This window comes from Lentinula edodes (genome assembly GCF_021015755.1).
Source record: "Lentinula edodes strain Le(Bin) 0899 ss11 chromosome Unknown C8R40scaffold_58, whole genome shotgun sequence".
Taxonomy (NCBI): domain Eukaryota; kingdom Fungi; phylum Basidiomycota; class Agaricomycetes; order Agaricales; family Omphalotaceae; genus Lentinula; species Lentinula edodes.
In genome coordinates, this window is record NW_025764364.1 from 127629 (window position 1) to 143440 (window position 15812).

General features: G+C 45.6%; 6 protein-coding genes across 6 annotated transcripts; 2 read left to right on the forward strand and 4 right to left on the reverse strand.

The window, feature by feature from the left end:
* Positions 1-914: 914 nt before the first annotated feature.
* Positions 915-2927, reverse strand: C8R40DRAFT_1217519 (carbohydrate esterase family 8 protein; the record flags this gene model as incomplete). Its single annotated transcript, XM_046233239.1, has 9 exons — positions 915-1233; positions 1286-1332; positions 1487-1632; positions 1691-1823; positions 1884-1905; positions 1972-2131; positions 2212-2466; positions 2517-2610; positions 2683-2927. The coding sequence occupies 9 exons, from the start codon at positions 2925-2927 to the stop codon at positions 1103-1105; spliced, it is 1233 nt and encodes a 410-aa protein (XP_046080286.1). The 3' UTR covers positions 915-1102.
* A 305-nt stretch (positions 2928-3232) lies between these two features.
* Positions 3233-3517, reverse strand: C8R40DRAFT_1060154 (uncharacterized protein; the record flags this gene model as incomplete). Its single annotated transcript, XM_046225328.1, has 2 exons — positions 3233-3361; positions 3425-3517. Coding segments are annotated over 2 exons (222 nt in total), but the record flags the coding sequence as incomplete, so codon positions are not given.
* Positions 3518-4095: 578 nt separating this feature from the next.
* C8R40DRAFT_1176991 (uncharacterized protein) lies at positions 4096-4899 on the reverse strand (the record flags this gene model as incomplete). The annotated part of the gene is made up of 5 exons (XM_046232611.1): positions 4096-4166; positions 4225-4327; positions 4395-4617; positions 4697-4739; positions 4809-4899. The coding sequence occupies 5 exons, from the start codon at positions 4897-4899 to the stop codon at positions 4096-4098; spliced, it is 531 nt and encodes a 176-aa protein (XP_046080288.1).
* A 2382-nt stretch (positions 4900-7281) lies between these two features.
* C8R40DRAFT_1155648 (uncharacterized protein) lies at positions 7282-8725 on the reverse strand (the record flags this gene model as incomplete). The annotated part of the gene is made up of 2 exons (XM_046229603.1): positions 8367-8725; positions 7282-8276 (listed from the first exon to the last, which is right to left on the reverse strand). Coding segments are annotated over exons 1-2 (1104 nt in total), but the record flags the coding sequence as incomplete, so codon positions are not given.
* A 1851-nt stretch (positions 8726-10576) lies between these two features.
* On the forward strand, positions 10577-11384 carry C8R40DRAFT_1268777 (uncharacterized protein). The gene has a single exon (XM_046234008.1). It carries the CDS (start codon positions 10703-10705, stop codon positions 11117-11119), a length of 417 nt encoding a protein of 138 aa, XP_046080290.1. The 5' UTR covers positions 10577-10702; the 3' UTR covers positions 11120-11384.
* A 1967-nt stretch (positions 11385-13351) lies between these two features.
* C8R40DRAFT_1268778 (uncharacterized protein) lies at positions 13352-14452 on the forward strand (the record flags this gene model as incomplete). The annotated part of the gene is made up of 6 exons (XM_046234009.1): positions 13352-13390; positions 13430-13499; positions 13557-13588; positions 13699-14080; positions 14112-14252; positions 14313-14452. 5 exons carry the CDS (start codon positions 13352-13354, stop codon positions 14243-14245), a joined length of 657 nt encoding a protein of 218 aa, XP_046080291.1. The 3' UTR covers positions 14246-14252; positions 14313-14452.
* Positions 14453-15812: the final 1360 nt, after the last annotated feature.

The following is a 15812-nucleotide window of genomic DNA, read 5'->3' on the forward strand; positions in this document are numbered from 1 at the left end:
GTGGCCCATTTTCTACAAAGTAGCCGGTGTAGGAGTGTGGCTCAGTTAAGAACAGGACCTCGAAGGTACAGGCACGGCAAGCCGCTCGGGAACCATAATATGGGGGGGTCACCTTGGCTAGATTTGTCGATCATACAATAAGCACCGTAACCGAAGAACAGATAGGTAGATGTTCTTACAACAAGTGATATTCTTGACTGCAACTTGAAGGTATGGACTATGAGAGTTGAGGGGCAGGGCACTTCACAATTTTCGATGTAGAATGCCATAAGTATGTAGGGAAGAAACTTTCTTGGGGGGGTGTTTCATAGTCACTTATATCAATTCGAGATCGATATCGAATACGGAGTTAGGATAATTAAACAAAGTAATATCATACATCAGTCTCGTTGTCTCTACATCTCCATTTCCATCCATCCATCCACCCAAAATACCCATCCATCCACACACCCAAAAAATCCCCCTACATCCATATTCATATCCCTATCCCATCCCCCCCGGCCCCCGCTTGTAAACAACATGAAACGAGGAAAGATTCAAAGAAAGAAAAAAATACAAAAAGGAACAAGAAGGGGAGAGGGGGTGTGTGTCAGGTTCTATGGTTTACAGAACCTTGGGTCAGTGCTCGAAGAAATAAATGGGTTATTCACTCTGTATAGTATGGCAATTCACCATTTCAATCGAGGCAGGATTCAAATCTCTTTTTGAAGCAATGATTTAACAAATAAAAGTTATGATCCCCCGCCCCTCAAAAACCACGTGAAATAATGCCACAGATACTCAGACCACCCCTCCAACACCCCCGCGCCGGCAACAATAATCATCCAAAGGATTCACCAAATCTTATTGAGAGATTGTGTTTATGGTGGAGATTGGGCCAAGTGTATTGCATGAGTAATTCTATTATTTAGATTATCATCTTATTGGGTATTCTCAAACATTCAAAGTAGTCTATAAAAACAATGTTCCTCTCCTAGTTTTTTTTGAGATTATGCCTTTGTTTCTCCTGCACAATAAGTATTTCTTTTTCAAATCCCTGTTAAGTTGTGATGAGTCACAACACTATGGTACTAAAATGCTGCTAGTATATAGCATCTAAAACCTAGTACAGATATCCGTAGTCAATCCATGATGGATGTTCTAAAAACACCCCATCTACTGTGAATTCTTGGGCCTGTTCGGCAGTGAGAAGGTGTTCTATGGATAGACGACTCGAGGTGTCTCCGCCGGGTCCTGTGTATCACTGAACATTTAGAGAGAATGAAGATCATCGCGTGATACGTACCAGTAGAGTTGTATTCAGCATAGAATGTCGTATTCATGATCGTCGGTCTGCACAAGGAAAGAGGATAGACATAGTTAACATCACGTCTCCGGGGGGTAATATGGTTCATTTGCATCAATCAAGGACTCCAGGACAACTCGGGGTAGAAAAGCTAGGAACAGAAACCAAGATGTACAGGAAGGATTCAGCACCACCACTCACCTCGCAGAATCAAATGCTTCCCAACCTACGGGTTGAATAATATCCTCCATGAATGTATTCAAATACACCGTAACCGCCCAATCATTCCACGGGCGTCCAAGATAACACCCATCCGTGATATTCAGCGTAGCGTTGGCATCTGGGGACTTGGGTAGTATCATGTGAGAAGATAAGAAAGCACAACTGCGAGAGAAACCACGATACCCGAATGACCCGAGAGTCAGCTATATACGCCCCGTATCTAAGCACACGCTCCGTCAAGCTCGAATTAGTACCCTTCCAAGCAGCCGTGCCACCCCCGCAACCCCGTGCCGCGAGGATGACATTTTGAAACCATCTACAGTCAGTGATCATGTAAGATCTCGGGTATTCCAGGTTTGCCGGGAACAATACTTACGCTGTACCAAACCCAAATAAATCTAAATACGAATGCGAATGACATTTCAGAACATGGTTCACTAGAGACAGGAGTTCAGAATACATACAATCTGTCTGCCCAAAGATCACACTATCAACCACATACGTACTCGCATTCTTCCCCGTATACCACGTATCCTGAAAACTCGAGAATCCACATCCATAGAACGACGCATTAGCATACGAGATATCCGTAGCCAGCGCTTGCGAAATGGCAAAAGTCAACGACTATCAATGGAAGAACCACAATCAGTTGGTTGTCATTGAAAGTACTGAAAGTGAAATGAGACGAATGAAGTTTGGCTTACCGCTCTGTTTTGGATATCGACATTATACATCTTGAAATCCACGTTTCCGAAAGCGCCCTGTGTGGGAGCGCCAGTGGTTCCAGCACCGATAAGAGCTGCGGCTCCGTTGGGAGCGACGGTAAGTACTGCTGTAGCTGCATCGTCAATCCCGTTCTCGACGAATACAGTGTTGAATATCTGGACGAGGTTCGGTTGACTAGCGTTCGCGAACGGGGTAGATATGGGGACTATGGCGTATGAGGCAGGAAGTTGACCCTACACAGTTGGGTGGGTTAAGTACGATTTTTGTGAAGGTGAAGACGAACGAGGATAGTCAGAGGTGACGATCGAGTCACGTTCACCGTCTCGAAATATTGTCCTTCCCCAATCAAAATCACAGCAAGTTCTCCGTCGTCTGTTCTATTTATACATACATGTCAGCCGAGCAAGTCACAGGAACGACTCCTCAGAGAGACGAAGAATTCCACTCACAGGGAGTCGACAGCATCCTGAACTTTTGTGAAATTCGCGTACAAACTCTCACTACTATCGGCAGAAACGTATATCGTGCCAGCTGGGCATCCTTCTAATGGTGAGTGACCAGCGGGCTTTTGGACTTGACACAGAAGGAATTGAGGGGAGAGAGCTGAAACAGAGTGTGAGTCAAGACTCAAGGAGGCTAGTAGACATAGAGTGAGGAAGGGGAATGAGAATGAGAATTCAAAGCGCGGACGCATTCTCGATTCAATGTCAAGGGGCTTGGAATAACTCGTCACTAGAATTCGACGTCTTTATAACTGGGAGCTGCTGATTATAATCTCGTCGACGTTGGACTGCTGCTGCCATTGACCAGCTGGTTGAGCTACCGCGTGATGCAACGAACAGCGAGGCGGACCGCGAGTACACGGACCGCACTTGCAAAGTATAAACCGTGCGACCGCTCCGCTCGACCCAGGCCAAGGATAAGATTCGTATACATTCCCAAAGTTGTACATTTTCCAAAAGTTCTATGCATACACGCAGAACAATACGACTCACGGCGTCAAATTTTCCACCCCACTGTATGACTCATATCCACCGGAATATAATGTTTGTTTGGAAGCGCATCACTAACACTTTGAACACTGGCGTTCTCTGCGATGATTCGCTGGCCCATTTTATACAAAGTCGCCTGTGAAGGAGCGTGCACTGTGAAATGCGAACCTCGAAGATACAGCTAGAGAGAAAGAATCACCTGTACACTGGCACTCTCGTCTTCAGCAAAGACCTCGAGGGTTATGGTCCTTGCCCTATCCAGAACAGTGGCATCCCAGACGCTTCCTGCCTCGGCTTGGTCTAACGCCGGGATAACGATATCGAGTTTTTTCTATGAAACCATAACGACAATGACAATGCTGTGAGTCTCGTCTACTGTTTTAGCACCGGTTTCTTGGAACGTTTCAATCTCTGTGATAAGTGAGTTCTCGTTATGAACGAGAATGATCACCGCAACAGGATAACATGCCTAGACAACCCTTGGAATGAACACCAAGTTCATGAAGATAGGATGGAATGTACGCACCGCGGCGACGATGGACATTGCAGTGATAACATTCATGGCTTGCGAGAAGCCAGAGTCCACGACAGTATACACATCCAATAATATACATACACCATAAACTGATTGTATTCCGCAATATATGGCTCCGGACTCAATCAAGAGTAAGAGTATGTTCTCCGAGCGTGTCCTTTTATGAATAGACACCGCTGACATGAAGCGATGATAATTCCTGGAAATTTATGAGGATTGGGTCAAGCAAGAAGACACATAGTAGTAGCACTGGCATGATGCCTTACCAGGCTTTGAATGCTATGAGAATGGTGGCAAAAATATTGACAATCAGGGATATTATGCTGGAAAGCCAGTCAAGTAGTGGAGCTTGCGATCTCGACACTGAGTTCGATGTTACCCCAGATACAATCAGCGACATTGACGCCTGCAGTGCAGAATAAGTACTATGTACTGTCAAAGTTTCACAAGTTCCAGCTACGCACCTATGTTGGCTATCATGAGAACCACTAGAGAAACTTTCCAGAATTTTCCATCTCGGAATAATATCCACGCTCTCCAAACAACGATGCAATCGCTCAAGAGAAGCTATAGAATTTCCATTCTCTCAGCTTTGGATAGCACGGAGTACTATCAGATTGTGAGGGGTACTGACATTGACCGTTGCAGCCCACGATGGCATATACTGCCACGCCAACGTTTTCCGATCGGATGCTTCAGCTTGAGCCACCAGGCCCCCTGGTAAGGTTTGCACAAATGTATACCGGATATCGGAGATGTTGAATCCTCCAGAGTAGAAGATGTCCCAGGTGAAGCAAGAAAATATCACGAGCAGACAAACGAGTAGGATAGTCTGTGACCGTCCCCAGGTTCTTCTCCTGTTTCATGTGACGAGGGAAATGGTAGTATAGTGTCAAGATATTGACTCTCAAAGCTTTTATATTTGGGCTTACACACCTGAGAGATACGACGGCAATGATTGTTCCCAAAACAAATGCTCCTAAAAATCAATGTTTGTAGTATGTACTTGTGCTGTAACCTGTTCCCCCCCCCGACGAAATCCACGCACCATACCCGGTGATAGTTACTATCAAATTTACAGTGTTGAAGAATGTGGACTGGGCAAAGGAGAACACCATCGCTTGCTCGTCGGGAGTCATTGCAAGGCAGAATAAGAGTAGCTGACGGCAGTGAGACAGAAAGAGGGAAAAGTTAAAGAGGTTTATAATGGTGGGGTCCTATGATCTATCACATGGCATGATGGTGGATGGTCGTGAAGTTGATTGGTTATGATTACACAAATATTCAGCAGAAGGACATAGATAGGATTCATCCCCCTCGGAAACTTACATGCAGTGAGAGGCAGTGAACAGGAGCATCACAGGCGTTGATCTTGAATAAACAGAGTACAGAGCGATACAGCGCCTTTTTCTCAATGGGAGTCTGAGCAACGTCCAAAAGCAAGAAAACTTGTAGAGGAGTGGAGGAGTGATTCAATTTATCTATATTTATGAATGGATACTGATAGCTATAGTACATCACCACAGATAAGGTGCCTTGGCCTCAGTGCATTATGCTCTATATGTTCTAATGAAATCCGAGTCAGCAATGAGTTCCATGATTACATTGCTCTATTTGCTTGAATTCATGTTGAATTCATGGAAAAATAGCTACTGTTCTGTTCTGTAATCAACATGCATCTCTCGGATTGGATACATATAGTAGTACTAATGCACCCGGGGGAATCTATAGTGAACAGGATAAAAGGTTTAACTTGGAAGAAATCATCATCATGAGCAATCAGTGCAGTGAACAACATATGAATCTAATAAGTACAAATTCACTGACCAGTGACACTGACCTGGCCCGAGGGCGGATTCAGACTCCAGAGTGATTTGATGATGATGATGATGATGGTGGTTGCCGTCTTTTTCAGTTGGAACTTAAAACAAATCAGGGTTCAGAAATCTCAGCCCACAGTTTACAAACAAGCCACAGAACACACAGAACAGCATCCACAACTCAATCAATCAAACAGCCTACTTGAATTGAAATGAAATGCCACAGGGTCATGACTCATGGTTGAAACGTTGAGGGTTGACGAAAACTAACAACCTTGTGTCAACTATCACACTGTCAATGTTCCTTCTTCAAAGTTCACTGAGAGTCCCAATTTCCCAAACTCGTAATACTTGTCCTCGTTTTCCTAGCACTCTTCGTTCGTTCGTTCATTACCGATACCGATACTGATACCAATACTGATACTGATACCGATACCGATACTGATGCGGAAGGAGCAAAAGGCACTCAGGCAATTGGTTTTAATTGTGAGTCGGAGTGACATATCCCCCCAATTCCCCACTGGGAAGAGACTCGGAGGAATCTCGCACTGTTGACGAATGATACTTGGGAACCTCTGTTATGTTATGTGAAACTATGTAAACCTCTGTATAACTCTCTAAAACCCTGTAAACCTCGGTAAACCTCTGTGTAAACCTCTGTTATATAAACCTCAGTAAACCTCTGTGAACCTCAGTAAACCTCAGTAAAACTATGTAAACCTCAGTAAAACTCTGTAAAACTCTGTTATGTAAACCTCTGTAAACCTCTGTAAACCTCTCTAAACCTCTGTAAACCTATCTAAACCTCTGTAAAACTTCTAGATATAAATGAATGTGTTGTGTTGGATTGGAAGTGGGAGTGGAATAGAGTAGAAGTAGAGTAGAAGTGGGAGTAGAGTAGAAGTGGAAGTGGAAGTGGAAGTGGAAGTGGGAGTGGAAGTGGGGATTGTGTTTATCCCATCCCCCCCCTCTCCCCTCCCTTCCCCTCTCCCCTCCGCACATTCCCCTTCAACCCCTTCAACCCCCTCCCCTCCCCTCCCTCTCCCCTCTCCCCTCTCCCCTCCCCCTCTCCCTCTCCCCTCTCCCCTCTCCCCTCCCCTCTCCCCTCTCCTCCCCCGTAACCCCTCCCCTCTCCTCCCCCGCAACCCCTCCCCACACTCCAAAAGAACCAACAACCTCGCGAGTCGCATAATATAATACGGGATGCCACCTATAGGGTCCGAGGGTATCCTACAGGATCCGAGGGTATTATACAGAATACAAGAAGACCATCCAGGATCCGAGGGTATCCTACAGGGTCCAAGCAGACCATACAGGGTTCAAGAAAAAAATCTTCTCCCTATGTAGTATGGAGGATGGATCTCCCTAATCCCTATGTAGGTTTGATCTCACTATGTAGGATGGAGGATGGATCTCTGATTAACACATGGTTTTAGAAAGAAAGAAAGAAAGGAAGACAGAAGAAAGCAAGAAACAAGAAAGAGATGGCGGATAATGATAATGATAATGAGCATTCACTCTAGGTAGTCTAAGTATAGCAATTCATTCATCAAGTACCCAGGATAGGATTCAAAACCCTTTTTATTTTCGAAGCAAGAGAACAAATAAAAATAGGTATTATATCCCCTCCCATCCCCTCCCCTCCCCATCTCCCTCCCTCCCCCTCCCCACCCCCCAAAAACCACTCCCCCCTCCCCTACTCCCCCTCCCCACCCCCCAAAAACCACGTCGTATAATGCCACACATACTCCGTCCACCCCTCCAACACCCCCGCCCCCGCGATAATATGGAGACAATCCCCCGTCGCATGCGCATCGGGGCGTAATCGGGCCGGTCTGTCGATGGGGAGGTAGTGGATGTTTGGATAGGAGGGGATGTTTGGGAAGGAGGAGGGGGTGGTTGGATAAGAGGGAGAGGCGAGGATGTCCTCAAAAACACGGTTGAACTCGGGGATGCTTCCCCAGTTGTACCACCCCCACTTCATGGGAGGGATTTGAGCCGCGGGGGCGCGGTGGGTGTGACAGTCTTCGTGGCCGGGGAGGTATGCGCGGACTAGGACGTTGCGGTTCTTTTTTTGACCGCCGGAGTCGTAGTCGTCGTCGAGTGCGAGTTGGGTGTGGGTGGCCCAGGCGTGCATGGCTTCAGCGAAGAAGGATATGAGGCCGTCGATGGAAGCGTACCCGCTAAACATCGACGTAGTCCAATGCCCTGCAGTGCTCACTATTAGATTCGCGTAGTTTCCATACGGGGGGGGAAGGAGGAAGAGGTTCTCGATGTACGTGGAGGGAGATAAACTCCACACCGCTTCGTCGGAGAACAACGTAAAGTTATTCCCTACCCCGTCTTCTTCGTACATCTCTGGGTGTTTCTCTCTATGGAGTATTTCCAATTCGGAAGTGGAGAGTAAGAGATCGACGCGTCTGAATGTGATCAGCGGTGTTGTCGAGATATTGAAACCCGGGGGATATTGGAGAGTGGGGAGGACGGGGGAGGAGGGGTTGAGATACATGTGTTGTGGCCATGCGCGGTCAAAGTACGGATTCTGCACATAATCGGGGGTAGCGAGGACGTGTGGGTATAACAGGCATGAGATGGAGAAGAAGTGTCCTTCGGTGATGGAGTCGCCGATGAGGAGCCATCCACCGTTCTGGACTAAATCTCGGACAAATTGGCGTTTATTCTTCTCATCATACAACCTCCTAAACCCATACTCCTCTCCTTCTTCTTCTTCTTCTTCTTCCACACACCCCCCTTCCCCCCCCTCGTGGTCGTCCTCATCACCCCACCCCCACCGCCAACTACTCACCACCGGAAACCGATCCCACATCTCCCCATTATCACTCCCCAAATGCCAATAAAACTCCCGACTACTCGCACACCCCTCGAACCCCGCCATCCCAACCGCGTCTTCCGGGTGCACCAGCGCCGTCGCGTTCGTGCGCGGGTGATATCTCCACGACCCCGAGGCGTACGCGGTGGGGGTGCAGGATGTCGCGTTGGCCCGGGCTTTGCTGGACTTTGACGAGGAGGTCCATGAATGATTTCGTATTGAGGATAGTGTGAGGTTTGAAGAGGAGAGGGTGTACACTAATATAAGTAATGTGAATAAAGACCCCAGGAGGAGCAGTTTCGTGTATAGCGCTCGAGGCGCACAGTGCAATACCCCCATTATCGTTGTTGGTGGGTAAGAAGTAATAGGGATGGTTGTTACGTCAGCGACACGTGTTGCTTAATAACTCTTGATGTAAGACTATTTACAAAAATTCTTGGTTCGGCTACAGAAAACCAATCCTCCATCGCATGCGTATGTTCGACCGCGCTAGTGTCTCATCCCCATCTACAGGTACGTGAATACGTGAGTACGTGGTATCCTTCCCCCTCCACAACACCTCAAACACCTCATTAAACCCGTCACTGTTTCCCAGTTATATCACACCCCCACCCCACTTCAACGCAACGGGTTCAACGCAACGTGTTCAACGGTTGAATTTGGGATTAGAACCGGGACCGGGATTTGAAGTATATTTAGGGGATTTGAGGTGAATTTAGGATTTAGAATCACCCACACTCACCACCACCGCTCTCCGCCCACAGCCCACACTCGACATAATCCACGTAGTCCACGTAGGAGTCTTATCTTCCTCAGGGACATACCCCGTGGACACCAGAGAGGGCGTGTGTGGTGTGGCGTTGTGGCGTTGCGGAGGAGGGAAGGGGAGGAGGGGAAGGGGGGAAGGAGGCGGAGGAGGGTTATGACCCCTTGGGATGGGTAGAGGAGGGAGGAGGTGGTGTACCTGTTGAAGAGGGAGGGAGGGAGGAGGGAGGTAGGATACATCCACTGCCCTGCCCCGCCCTGTCCTGTTGTGTCTCCGATGAGCGCCGCTTGCTTGCGGAACCAGCATAACCTGCTTAGGAACAAGGAACGAGGAACGATGAATGCGGAAGGAGGAACGAGATGGAGACAGAGGGTCAGAGATGGAGAGTGTACATTGGAGATGGGGATGGAGAGTGTACATATGGGGAGTGTACGGGGAAGTGGTGAGTGGGAGCCAGGAAGTGGGACACAGTGGGGAGTACAGGAGTGTGGCACACCAACAAATCAAATCCCCGGGTGTTTATTATGTATATGTGATTAACTGTCTTTCCGGGATATCCACACACCACACACCACACATAATCGGAGGTGGGGGTAGGGGGGTAGGGGGGTAGGGGTGTTGGTGAGGGACGTGGAGGGGGAGGGGGGGGGGGGGGGGGGGGTAAAACACTATACAGCACAGCACAGCACAATACAATACAACTCAACATGAGAGGGAGAAAGAGGGAGATGAGAGGGAGAGGGAGAGGGAGATGAGAGGGAGAAAGAGGGAGAGGGAGAAAAAAGTGTAAAATAGAAAGAGGGAGAAAGAGAAAAAGAGAAAAAGTGTAAAAGTGTAAAAGAGAAAAAGTGTAAAAGAGAAAAAAGTGTAAAAGAGAAAAAGTGTATAAGAGAAAGAGAAAGAGTGTAAAAGAGAAAGTGTGTATAAGAGAAAAAAGTGTAAAGAGAAAAAGTGTAAAAGAGAAAAGTGTAAAAGAGAAAAAGTGTAAAAGTAAAGAATAAAAGGAGAAAAAATCCTTTGCCGTGGTTCATTCAGCAACAAAGTCTCCAATGACACCCTTGACACCCTTGACACCCTTGTACTGAGGTATGAAACTTGAATGACACCCTGACTACCCTTGACACCCTGGACACCCTTGACACCCTGGACACCCTTGTACTGTTCCGAACAAGGTCAAGGTATGAAACTTGAAGAGGAATGTGTGCGTTTGGTGGGTTTCGGAGTGGGTGGTATACCCTTCCTTGCCCTCCTTCTCCTTCTCCCTCCTTGTCCTCCTTGTCCTCCTCCTTCCTCCACTCCCCTCCTTGTCCTCCTTCTCCTTCCTCTACTCCCCTCCTTCCACCACCAATCCACCACCACCAATCCAACCCCACTAATCCAACCCCACTTATCAAACCGATCCACCACCACCAATCCAACCCCACCTATCAAACCGATCCCCCTCCTCCTCTCTACAGCACAAGCAGCTGTGCAGGATAAGCCCCCCAGTGATGGATGTATAAGTGTGTCCCCCTGGATTACAGATTATGGGTGCACAATACCCCTGGTATTCATGTGGGAGTGGGTGGGTGTGGGTGATGCGTTCATTTACGTGGTTGATGCGTTCATTTACGTGGTTGATGCGTTCATTTACGGGAACTATGAATAGGCAGAGGGGGGTGCGGGATGTTGTGTTGAGGTGTGGTTTGGAGTTTGGTTTGGAGGTGGACGAGGAAGGGGAAGAGGAGGAGGTGGAGTTCGATGTGGAGGTGAACAAGGAAGGGGAGGAGTTGGAGTTTGATGAGGAGGTGGATTTGGAGGAGGAGGAGGTGGAGTTTGATGAGGAGGTGGATTTGGAGGAGGAGATGGAGTTTGACAAGGAAGTGGGAAAGAAAGGGGAGGAAGACAAAGGGGAGAGGACGGATGAAATGGTGGTCCATGCGGCCCATGTTCCTCATAACTAAGAATATTGAGAATTGAGGATATCAAGAATATTGTAAATTTAGATTTAGATCACATTGTTATTGTTATTGGTGTATTTGGTGTTTGGCCTGTTCAGTTGATATAGCGTTGGATGCAGAATGTTGTATATTTGGTATCCAGGCTATGTCGGATGGATGCCAAAGGACCCACTAAAGCAATGAGCACCAATGATGCCGAGGATGCTCTAATCCCATCTTATCAAGGGATAAATACATTTTTCATGGGTATCCCACCTGAATGAAGCCCGAGGAAGTGATCATATCTAGCGCTTATGGAGTTTTCGGATCACTATAACCTTGAATCCAAATATTGGAATTGTTTAAATCAGCCGCTCAACATCTGAAGCTTCCCACAAATGCAAATTTTTCAACCAATAGATTTTTTTTCGAGTGCATGTGTACTTTTGAAGTGAGACCTGTGAGAACAGGAATTGTCAATAATCTGGCTTATCATTCAACCGTCAACCTTCGACTTTGACTTTGTTCGAGTTCAGGCTGCAGAGATGTTAGCTACTGTGAGTTCTTGGTGAATATCAATTACTAGTCAAAGTTGCTGATGCTTCAAATATTGCTGTTAGACCATTCCCTCTGAGCTGAAGTGCCATATTGCCACATTCTGTGCCCCAGCAACATTGGCAAATCTAGCTCTGGTGCATAAAAGTTTCCAAAAAGAATCTGAAGCAATCCTTTACAAACAGCTCAATATTTGTCTGGTGTCTAAAAACACAAAGTCCAGACAAATTTGGACTACACTCAAGCTGCACACTCGAAAAGCTAACCTAGTGCACTCCTTGGCTCCTCCCATCATGGGAATCTCCCAATCATGACATCCGTACTGCTTACATTGAGCTATTTTGCGGTGCACTTGCCCATATGCATGCTCTTTGGGAATTGCGCCTTTATTTCAGTCACAAAGACATGAACTGGCAAATGCAAATAATGGCAGTTCTGAGGTATGGTATACTCATCCTGATTCTCTACGAGTCCTCATCATGAATGGTAACATGCATTGTAGCAAAGTACATTTCAATCTGAACTCACTGCACTGCAGCCAGTTCTTTGATCTCTCGACCATTACTGATGCACACTCCAACTCACTTCAAACTCTAGGTGTGTTCAGTAATGGGGGTGATGACAGTTTCCTATCCACAATCCAGAACATTTCCATTAAACACCCAGACCTTACCTTGTTCTCATATGAGCAAGAGGGTGCTTTCACCATGTTTAAAATCCTCCACATCTATCCCGCACTATCACTTGTGTCGGGTTTCTCATGGAAACCAATTTCTGATTGTTATAGGTGCAACAGTAATCTACATATGGGGCTAAAAAGAGAATCTGTCATCAGTGTACGCATTTATCTTTCCGATATTTCTGATACCCAATTCCTTCGGTGCCTTGTGGAAGAAATGATTGGACTATTTCCAAATGTCAGAGGCTTAGAGCTCTTGTTCCGAGACACGCCTCCAGAGGCAAGTTTTTTTGATTGCTTAGTAAGACATCCATGGCTAATGCATGACCATTGACTAGTTGAATGTGAAAGACTTATCTACAATCATCTCTCCCATCCCTTGTTTACAGGAGCTGAGTTTCAGACACTGGTTTTCTTCAACACAATACTGTGGACAATCTATCACCAACAGTGATCGATTTGCACTGGCAAGAACATGGGAGGGTATATGCTCAAGCTTGCAATCGATTGAATTTTTGGATGGTTCATGGGTCCAACGGTCTGTAGATGACAATTTAGATTGGCATTAGATACTGTTTTCCTGTTTGTCTAAGTCATTCAGCCAGTTTATAGTATTTGATATAGAAATGTGAAACAGATGATCAAGCAGGCAGCTTGCTGAACCTGCCGAAGCACTGAGAAGCAAGTGGTAAACACAGACAAGGATGGCGCTGAGTATGCTGATTCTGATTTCAATCTTATCTCATTGGGTTAAGATAGCTATTCTGGTGGAAGTTTCAATCTTGAACATGCAGTGAGCGGGAAAATAAGTGTTTGTGCCTGGTATTCGAAGGGTAGGATGGTCACCCCGGTAGAAAACTCTAGTACTAAATGCGGCCATTTCGGATTTCAAGGTATCTACTATGTAAAGCAATGGGTGAGGACTCTTGTACACTATATAAGACGGTTCGATGTATCCATTTCTGTACGCTGGCCGGTCAGTTCATTGTTCTTTCAAACAGACCTGTACTTACTTTAGCAATATGCCTAGTCAACCATCAACATTTCACCTCCATTGCCAAGTGAGTGGTCTTTCATGGGTATAACTTCATCTTTTCCAGATTTTTCATCTAGCAACACCTTTCACGCTCAAGAATTTCCATCTCAACAAATCCAATAAGCTATCAAAATGTTCTTCCGGCAGCTTATTGCATTTTTCAGCTTTCTAGCAATATTTTCTGGATTTAGTCTTTGCCTACCAACAACATTACATCGCCGAAGTCAGTTATTGAATAACTCAAACCTCTAGCCTCTTTGCTTAACTAACCTCTTACCAATATAGTTGCTGATCTTGAGTTAGTTCTTCGCCAAACTCAATCCAACACTATAGATTGGCATTTTGCCCTTGTCATTCGTGCTCCTGGTGCTCCTAGGGGACAAGGAATTGAACACACCCATTGACACTGACAATAAATGCTTCTTCTTTGATACCAGACATTCCAATATACAAGTCACTGAGAAACAGGCAATTATTGTTGCTCCTCTCCTAGCAGCAAATGGTGAAGATACAGATAATGACCTCTATAGTGCTGTGGAAAATATAGCTAAACAGGTACCCACTGCTACAACAAGCCAGATTGCAAGTGGGGACTTCAACAACTGCTTTTACTTTGCTACTGAAGTGCCTAGGAGGCTGGGAACAGCAAATGTTGAGGAATTTGTCAATTATCACAATGAATTTGCTGCAAAGGTGAAGGAGAAGACAAATGCAGGTACACAGCGTTTTTGTGCTCGTGGGAACAGCACTTGTGGTGACACTCAACATCAACCCTAATCCACTAAAGGGGGCAAGAGTGGTAATACTACTAGTGCATCTACAGTCCACCCAATCACCAAACATCCATCCCCGTGATAGTGATGGTGCAAAGAAATCGTGATATGAAGGTGAATGGTCTCTCCAATAATTTGATTTTGATGCAATTCTCTCCAGCTTACTGAATTCAGCACCAAACCTTGCCAGTGCAAATTTTGAGCAGAGCATGAAGATGGGAGGTAGATGGGAGATGCACAAATAATTGTCACTTGTGGTTTAGATAGGACAGGCAGGCTTGGTTGCAGTCCAAGGTAGACAATATTGGTGTCAGATTCTGTGACTTTGACAAATTCTTTCCCTTGTACTGTATGTACAACCCATGCATGACTTGAGTATATTTTGGCAACATTTGCAACAGCTTCAAATGATGGATCATTGATTTTTTCAAGCAGAAGGTATACATGTAAGTTGAAGGGGTTTAATATTAGAATGTTTGTGACCAACCAGCTTTCTTCCATTTCACAACATACATTGGGAGATATCTTGTACCAGTAGTCAGGATTATCAACACAGATCTTAAAAGCTTCGGAGCGATGCACCAAGGCATGGTCTTGACAAGCATTTAGACTGTTCCATCCTATATGGTATAGGATGGGACAGTGGGATAGCTCACCAGACTCGGACTCAACTATTCGGAAAGTTATATAATCCCTCCTACTCGGAACTCCATAAATTCTGAGGAATTTTCAAGTAATATTGCATGACCAAACCAAGAGGATTAAGAGCTTCAGCATTTGAACGTTTGAACGCATTGGACACGTTTCACTGTTTTCGATTTCAAATCAATGATTATCGATACCTATCTATTCCATCAGTGTAATCTATGTAGAAGTCAGTCAGTTTCGAATATGAATATTTGACTCCCTAAGAATATGAATGACTCCGAAGTCAACAACAACTCAACAACATCCCTTCTTAGCGTTCAAAATCTTCTCTGGTTTCTCCTAGGTTTGCTTGTTTACAAGATTCCGGGAAAATTCGAGGCTCCCCCTTAAAATTGTCATTCTATATCCATATTCCACATCGACATCAGTAATATCCGGAATTACTGGTCCGAACTGTTTTGGACTTGCCGAGACTTGCAGCAACCCAAAAAGCCCAAAAGTTCACCAGTAACCAGTCAAGTCGAAATTTCTGCCAGTTCAATCAGAGTTTGAGTCACCGAGGTGGCAAATGAGTTCAGATGCTCCTGAACATACTGGTATATACTTTTCAGGTATATAGCACTTAATTCAGCAACTTCTTTACATAGTATAGGTATGTACTCAAACACCATTAAGAAAAAGATTTGGGTGAGCCAGTGAAAAAGTCTAAAACAGCCGGTAACAGTTGCCAGTTTTTCCGGCATTTGCTGATGGAACATTGATATTCCGTATTGAGTATGTAATACAGTATCTAGTATCAACAGAAATTGCATCTTATGGTTGGACGCCTTCCCCAAGTTCAATAACCTTCGATTCGCATATACATGCACTCTATCTATGTATCACATATCAACCAACATATCCATATCTTACAACACATTCTTCTAAAACCCCCATAACATAGCATAACATTCAACAGCTTATCGTCCCCCAGATAGCATTTTGGGGCCCAGTCATTCATTCATTCCATCGCCGAGTTTGAATAAG